At 38.8% G+C, this 7,751-nt stretch overlaps 1 protein-coding gene across 3 annotated transcripts; it reads left to right on the top strand.

Annotated features, from left to right (window-relative positions):
- On the top strand, positions 366 to 6,256 carry LOC109845080 (meiotic recombination protein SPO11-1). Of its 3 annotated transcripts, none has more exons than XM_020414266.1 (15): positions 366 to 602; positions 677 to 776; positions 1,133 to 1,158; positions 1,360 to 1,461; positions 1,671 to 1,744; positions 1,926 to 1,942; positions 2,029 to 2,098; positions 2,177 to 2,213; positions 3,342 to 3,389; positions 3,470 to 3,528; positions 3,600 to 3,631; positions 3,744 to 3,849; positions 4,719 to 4,839; positions 4,958 to 5,021; positions 5,884 to 6,256. In XM_020414266.1, the coding sequence occupies exons 1-15, from the start codon at positions 551 to 553 to the stop codon at positions 6,008 to 6,010; spliced, it is 1,035 nt and encodes a 344-aa protein (XP_020269855.1). In that variant the 5' UTR covers positions 366 to 550; the 3' UTR covers positions 6,011 to 6,256. The 3 variants fall into 3 exon arrangements, with proteins under 3 accessions (XP_020269855.1, XP_020269854.1, XP_020269856.1); XM_020414265.1 differs by having other exon boundaries at positions 369 to 602; positions 1,133 to 1,206; XM_020414267.1 differs by lacking the exon at positions 366 to 602 and having other exon boundaries at positions 752 to 776; positions 1,133 to 1,206; positions 1,319 to 1,461.

Raw genomic sequence — 7,751 nt, 5'->3', positions numbered from 1 at the left:
GTTAGGGAAGGTGGGGAAGAATGAATGAATAATGATAATGGCTGTACGCAGATAGCCGTAGCAGTAGCCGTAGCAGTAGCAGTGAGCCGTAAGCAGCTAGCAGCGTCTTAAAGAGAGTCCTTTGTACACGCTTGACGAGGGGTTGGTGTCGAGAGATATATATGGAGGGAACATTTTGTACAAGGGAACAAAATCTCAATAAATTTGAATTTTCGGTGTAAACTACTTTCCCATTGATGTCGATCTCAGGGGACGGGGGAGGGAGGAGGGGGGCAGAAAAAATTTTACTTTTTTATTTTTTATTTTTTTGTATCTTATTATTTGTGGAAACAAATAAATTTGCAGGAGGGAGGAAGGCCGGGAGGGGGCTGCTTGCTCGTAATAATCGGGGGGGCCTGGCCTCTCGTTCGCTGTTGGCTGGACCCCAAAACATAAAGCCCGTATGTAGGCCCAGGCCAGCGCACTGGGCTGGGCCAGGCGAGTCGAGCGGTCCTCACCTCCGCTCTTGTCCTGAGAGAAGAGGGAAGAGAGAGAGAGAGAGAAGGGGGGGATGGCGGAACGGAGTTGGAGGCCTTCCGACGCGATCCTTCGCAGAATCAAAGGTGAACTGAGGCGCTATAAACCCTAACCCTAACTCTCTTTTTTAGCAAATAATAATATGACTGGTTCTTGGTAGGATTCGTGAGATGCGTGGTGGAGGATGTTGCGAGTAACCGCTCTCTCTCCATTCCCCTCGATCGCTACAGGAACTACTGCTCCGATCCTTCTGGATCTTGGTACCGTCTACCCCTTCTCTCTTCTTTTTCTTTTTCTTTTTATTTTTTTTTTAAAAAAATACTTAATATTTCTAAGTTAGTCTTATTATTGATTGAACGAATGTCGACAAATTCTTGTCAAAAAGGCGTCACCGCTTAAACTGGCTTCCTAACTATGGAGGCCTTTGCTCCTAGTTAGCTAGGTTAGCTTGCGATCATCTTAAGGCGGTTCTTGAATTCTAATGAGGTTAAATTTCACCTTCACCTCCTAGTTAGCTAGGTTAAATTCCACCTTCATCTTAAGGCGGTTCTTGAATTTTAATGCCGCTCTAGGCGTCGTCAAGATTTCCCTCACACTTGCCCTTTCCTCGCTGCAGCATTTGCAGCTCTGGCCTTCCCTGCGGTAAGGAAATCATCTTGCTCGAAAAGGAAAGCCATGCGTATAGATTGGGTAGGTTATCTTTTATGTGATTTTATACGCAAGGGTCCTTTCGTCAAGGTTGGAAGCTAATTCCTGGCTGCCGTGGCATATGCTCTTTGCTGACTGCTTACTTCACATCCAGATTTGTTACGGGGTAACATCAGATGTCTTCCAACTTTGCAGATGTCCTGCTTAACGTGCTACTAATTGTACAACGCCTACTACAAGAAAACAAGCATGGGTCCAAGAGAGACATATACTACATGAAACCATCATTTTTTCGAGGTAACCGCCTCAAGCTCAAGCAACTTGTAATTCTTGTCATCTTTGTTATTCACTCTTTTCTCAACATCGTTCCGTTTAGGAGTTATGATGTTTTCCTCAAGAAGGAAATGTCTTTGGGGTATGGTTCCACCTTAGTATGGTGAGGATGGGTGTTGATCTGTCAATGTACTTAACTGACCTCCTCCTTATGCACTTCTCTTTCATTTCAGAGCAAGCAGTTGTTGATCGAGCAATCAACGACATATGCATCCTTCTCAAATGCAGCCGCCATAATTTGAATGTGGTATGTCATTCATGATTAGTGTACCACCTCGAAAGTAATGATGCACCCAGATTCTTTTAATCAAGTACAGTGTAATGTTATTTACTTCAACTTGTCAGAAAAATATGGATATTATATTATATTGTCCATAATTATACTTGGTGGATTTGACACTCATCCCATCTCCATTACCCTTGTGCAGGTTCCTGTAGGAAAAGGGTAAATCTTGGCACCTTTTGAACTATGAAAAATAAGAAGATATCTTTGATCATATCTGCATCTATGTGATACTTTTGTTGTTTTAGGTTGGTGATGGGTTGGTTAAAGTTCATAGAAGGTGGCAGGGAAATTTATTGCATAAGGAATCCCAACACTGTAAGGCTTTGATTTACTTTGAATATTTATTAACCAAATATGTTGACTATGTTTTTGTTTATCTGGTTTAAACCACAGGCTTATCCTATTCCTGTATCCGTGGAAGATGTTGAAGGTATTTGGATGGTCAAGGGATTTTATGCTGGATCAGTTAATTTCTCTTTTATGTGAGGATTATCCTGAGTAGCTACTAATGTTGTAGTACTTGGTCATCTTCAACATGAACATGTGGAGAATAATAAACATCAGCTTTTAAACGAAATTTTTAAAAGTCAATAAATTTCATACATCATTTACTGACTTCTGTTAACCAGCTCCTTTTCTATATTCTAACCCAGCTAGACTAACTAGGGAGTACAGCTACCCAAGCATTTACTCCTTAGAAGTGTGCAATATTACAATGTTTGGAGAGCTCTGCTTGTAGAAAACTCCCAAGCTTTCAATAGTTCACCTCCTTCCTAATTGGAGCAGTTGTCTCTGGCTGCTACTACTTGAATCTGACAGTATTTCTTTGCCTTTTTTCTCAGTAAGTAATCTTTTTTATGTTGCACTAGACACTGTTGAAAATTGGCTGGGCATATGAGTAAAAGTAGAGCTCATTTTGGTCCTGTCTGCCTTTATCAACTGAATTCTTTGCCGATGATTTGGAGACCAGTGCACAAATATTTTCTTGGTTTTGATGATCATGATATGTCATGTGCGGTACTACTTTAGATGCTTTCTGAATTTTGTGTTACATTAATCAATCAATTCTCTAGGTCATAGCTATACCAAATGTCTCTGCTCCCTCTGCCTCAAGTTGATTCGTTACAAATCAAATGTGCATTTCAGCACTAGGAAGACCAGTCAAGCCTAGTTGTCTTCACAGGAAAACAACTAAAAGTGCAAGAATCAGTTTTTGGCTACTGGGACTCAATGACCCAAGATTGAAAGATGTTTTATTATATTGGGATTTGTCAAATAGTCTTCTAGCCTGTGACGTTGTCATGGTGCTATGACAATTCTTGCCAACCAACCAGCCACATAACTGATTGGTCCAGTTTCAAGTGATCCATGATTCCCAGTTTCATCAGGCTTCAAATCTTGACTTTTTTTTTCAATTCCAAGAATGCATAACACTTTCAGCATTTTTGTTTAACTAGGTTTATACCAAGTATAGTAAATTCTTGATCCATCATCTCAAGTTCGTTTTAAGAGAGTGCACATTGGAGACGCATAATTATTTACTTTAATTATTTTATAGGTATTGTGAGTGTGGCACGCTACATACTTGTTGTAGAGAAGGAGACTGGTAAAATTGATGTTCTGTAATATGCATTATACTTTATTCCGGATTGTCATGGCTTATTGCGTGAATCTTTATTTCTACAGTATTACAGCGGTTGGCAAATGATAAATTTTGTGACAAGAATCATTGCATAGTCATTACGGTGAGAACACTTGATGGGCACATAAATTTACTTTGTCATCAATAGTGCTTGATTGTTTGACATTGTTTCAGGGACGGGGTTATCCGGATGTTCCTACAAGAAGTTATATCCCTGTGGCCTGATCTTTTCCTGTCATTTGAATTTTCTCTAGCAGGGACTGTGAAATACTTTTTCTGACACTTGTCTAATTATGCTTATTACATCTATTTCACCAGGTTTTTGCGCCATCTGGTAGATCAACTGCAATTGCCTGTCTTCTGTTTGGTAGATTCAGATCCATATGGTTTTGATATCTTGACTATTTACAGATTTGGTTCCTTGGTAAGTTTTTATTTCTATGCATATGTTGTTTGGTGCCTTTCTGTTATTGAATCATCTGTTTTAAATCAGAAGATAGGAGCTCCACAGAAGATGTAAAATACTAAACTATTGTTTGTTGGTTGGTAGTTGGTCATGCTCAACTCGTTGGTAAAGTGAGGATGCAATTCTCAAACTTCACTTTTCTACTGATAGTGGCATGTATCCTAATTCTCAAGCCTTTTGTTTTAGTGTATTGCTGTTGAAGATAGCATTCTCCTGACCTACTGTTCTATTTCCAAATGGAGCTGTTAAACACTAGGTAGAGGGACAGGAAACCCCTAGCCTTCCCTTTCCTCTGCCCTGGCTTAATTAAGTCATGCTTCTTGAATAAAGAGGAATGGGCGAAAAGAGAAATGGAGCAAAGATTGAAAGATGTATAGAAGTCTTTTCTTTCATTTTCACGGCTGTTGGTAACGAATCAAGTCCACTCCCTCCCAGAGCACACTCCTTTTGAACATTGTATTAAGTGGGCAATGGAAGGGAGCGCCTATTAGTTTACTTACCTTTGTTTTCTCATTCTTCTTATTCTCTATGAAGCTAATTTTGATTCCTTCAATTTATTCTTAGTGGTGCTATTCCTTTGATTTGATATATTATCACCACTGGGTATTTGAATGGTTCCAGTCGGTAAAGGTATTCTCACATTGGTGTTTTCAACTCTGAGGAAGGACCTTGTTTCTAGTTAAACAGATGAAGAGAAGTGTATAGTTTGCATATCTGGAAGTTGAAGTTATTTGCTATCAACCTATTAGTGAATTTAAATTTTACCTCATCTTAACATTGTTACTGTTGGCAAGTTGTCTGATGCAGCACTTTTTTATATTGTCTAGCAAATGGCTTATGATGCAAAGTTGATGTGCGTGCCTGATATCCGGTGGTTAGGAGTTTTCCCATCGGAGTTTGAGAAATACCAGGTTCCAGATCGATGTCTGCTCCAGCTGACACCTGAAGGTGAACAGTTTGGATAAGGACTGCTTTATTGATTTTATTTTTCGTAGTCTGTCACATTTTACACCTAATGGCTAATGCTGTATAGCAAATCAATTTCCTGCATCCGGGATCATTTCAGATAAGAAGAAAGCTCAAGCCATGATGCTGAGATGTTATTTACGACAGGAAGCGCCACAGTGGAGGTTAAGTATCACATATATTTATATCGCACCATTTTATCCATCGTTTTAGTTTCTGATAGTGCTTATTTTCAACGTGAAAATTAGTTAAATAAAATGTTCTTCACGCCTAACAACATTGTGGTCGAAGCATAGGGGTCCAATGGGAGCGGATATGTGAGGTCCTGATGCTGGATTATCCAAAGATCTATTTAGCATTCAAATATTCATCATCAAGTTTTCCTGGAAGTTATATTAAGAATTTTATTAATTTCTATCAAAACTTTCTATCAAAACATCCATTCAACTCATTAGTCAGATAACTGATTAGACAAAAGAGATGCTTCAAAATTCAAATAAATGTGTGTGCTTGTGTCTACATACATACACACATACATATGTATATGTATATATATTATACATTTATACACACGTGCGCGCACGCACATACATATATAGACATGAGCAAATGCACAGGAGATTCTAATACTTAGGATGTCCATTTACATACCTGTCAAAGCATGTGGTTTTTTTTTTAATTACTTATGGCTGCATTTGTTTAATATCTTTCCTGTATTGATTCTTGGAAATGAAGAAAGAAGAAAAATAGTGAAAACCTTATAGTTGCATCTCCTATAAAATAGAGAAGAAAAATAGTGAAAACCTTATAGTTGCATCTCCTGTAAAATAGAGAAGATGACAGAAACCTGACTAGAGAAGAAATCTCATATACAGCACCTAATCTTCGTCATTCCGCAACCTGGTCTTGTATTCTTGTTATATAATCAAGCATAGTTGCGTTTGTGTTGCTCAATGTTTTCAGTGTTGTTCAGCATTTTCTTTAACATGCATGCCTGTTTAACTGTTCGCGGGTCACTCGTGGCAGGTTTGAGTTGGAGATCATGCTGCAAAAGGGAGTGAAATTCGAGATTGAGGCACTATCTGTCTCTTCACTGTCCTTTTTGTCAGAGGAGTATATTCCTGCAAAGATTCAACATGGAGAGCATGTTTGACTGCAAAGTATAGTTTGTTCCTAGAATTTCCTTGTCCATTTAATTTCCTTCTTTGCATATCGAGGTTAGCGTCTGGAATAGAAGTCATTTCCAGTTGGGGAAAATGTATAGGGGTTGTCTGTTATGCACAAAAAATTGCAACTGCAGCTGCAACTGTTGTCGTCCTTCCTTATTAAAAAAAAAGGTATTAAGAGTTAAGAGGAATTTTGAGAAAGTCTAATCTAAGCACCAACTCCATTATAGTTCTGAGCTTATATGTTCTAACCTATGATCAAGGTTATCGATAGCGGATAGCGTCGCGTAGCGGTGAGGCATCACTAAGTCTATTTCGGGCTATTACGGCAAAATAATGATAAAAAACGCAAAGTCAAATAGCGGTCAAATTTAGATATGTATAAATACTAAAAAAAATTAAAAAAAAATCTAAGAAATTTAAAAGTACATATTGAATAATTTAAAGAGATTCTAAACATGAAATAGACATGTAACCATCACGTAATACCGAAGATGACTGGAGGAGTCTAAACATGAAATAGACATGTAACCATCACGTAATACCGAAGATGACTGGAGGAGTTAAAAAGTCATCGTCTTCGAGAAGAAGAGCTTAGCAACCATCACGTAATACCGAAGATGACTGGAGGAGTTAAAAAGTCATCGTCTTCGAGAAGAAGAGCTTAGCGGTGACAGGACTGTCCTAAGAGGAGCTCATGGTGAAGGAGGTGAGAGGAAGTATCAAGATAGATGCAAGAGGTTATGAGAGGTGACGGGAGTATGCTGAAAATCACAGGAGACGGTGGAATGCAATGGTCAAGGGTTAAGTTTAATTTTAAAAAAATAAGCTTCAAACCGCTTTTAAATAACAGTCAAAAAGCAAATTTCGAATGCAAACGCTCACTATTTACCGTTATGACACACTATTGGCCGCTTTTGCGAACAGACATATTCCGTAATATGTCACCGCTATTGTGTGATAGCGTAGCGGGGGATAGCGTCGCGGGAAGGGACCGTTAACGCTATTAGCGGCCGCTATTGCGGGGCTATTTACCGCTATTTATAACAGTGCCTATGATTTGTTAACAATACGTGATACGCTGACAGGCAAGGGGCGTTGGATGAGGCAATTGTCTATGCATACCCCTTCTGAACATATGCATATTTGATACATAGGTATATGTATCGGGTCGTTATTCATATACGAAAGAGTTATTAGAATAATCTATTAAATTGAACTTTTATGATCTGAGGAATGACATTATTTTGTACAAGTTTTAAATAGAATAATGGCTGACGCATTCATGAGCGTCAGATATACGTAGGCACGTGTCATGTCCTGGTGTCTCATACATACCAGATTTTTATTGGAGGAAGCGCCTGTATATCAATGGTCATATACTTCTGTTTTTAGGGGCACAGAGTAAATCCATGCATGCCTTGGTTTGAACCTGAGACAAGTGTGAGAAGTTTGATTACTTGGCTTACATATGAAAAATGAGATCCTTTTGTTTTGTGGCCGTAAGTTTGGATCAGTTTTGAATTCCCTTGTGCAGTAATAGCCACGTTCTGCATGTTGGAGCTACGGGTGGAATCAAGAGTGTGTCTGCTGTTTTGTTTCTTTGCGAACATTGCAAATGATGGTTGAGGGATGGATGCAATAACTCTGGCTGTAGCTGTTTCACATTCAGCAGCATGTATAAAATGTATGCAAGTATGTCGAGTTCGCTCCAATTCAAGAAATTTG

Source organism: Asparagus officinalis, chromosome 6, assembly GCF_001876935.1.
Source record: "Asparagus officinalis chromosome 6, Aspof.V1, whole genome shotgun sequence".
In the NCBI taxonomy this organism is placed as follows: domain Eukaryota; kingdom Viridiplantae; phylum Streptophyta; class Magnoliopsida; order Asparagales; family Asparagaceae; genus Asparagus; species Asparagus officinalis.
This window is presented reverse-complemented; position numbering and strand designations above follow the sequence as displayed.

Excerpts from the sequence above, each read along its gene's own strand:
- LOC109845080 (XM_020414265.1), top strand. The coding sequence starts at position 551 with ATGGCGGAACGGAGTTGGAGGCCTTCCGACGCGATCCTTCGCAGAATC. Across the intron at positions 1,207-1,359 it reads AAGCCATGCGTATAGATTGG|ATGTCCTGCTTAACGTGCTA; the intron begins GTAGGTTATCTT and ends CCAACTTTGCAG. Across the intron at positions 2,214-3,341 it reads ATCCGTGGAAGATGTTGAAG|GTATTGTGAGTGTGGCACGC; the intron begins GTATTTGGATGG and ends ATTATTTTATAG.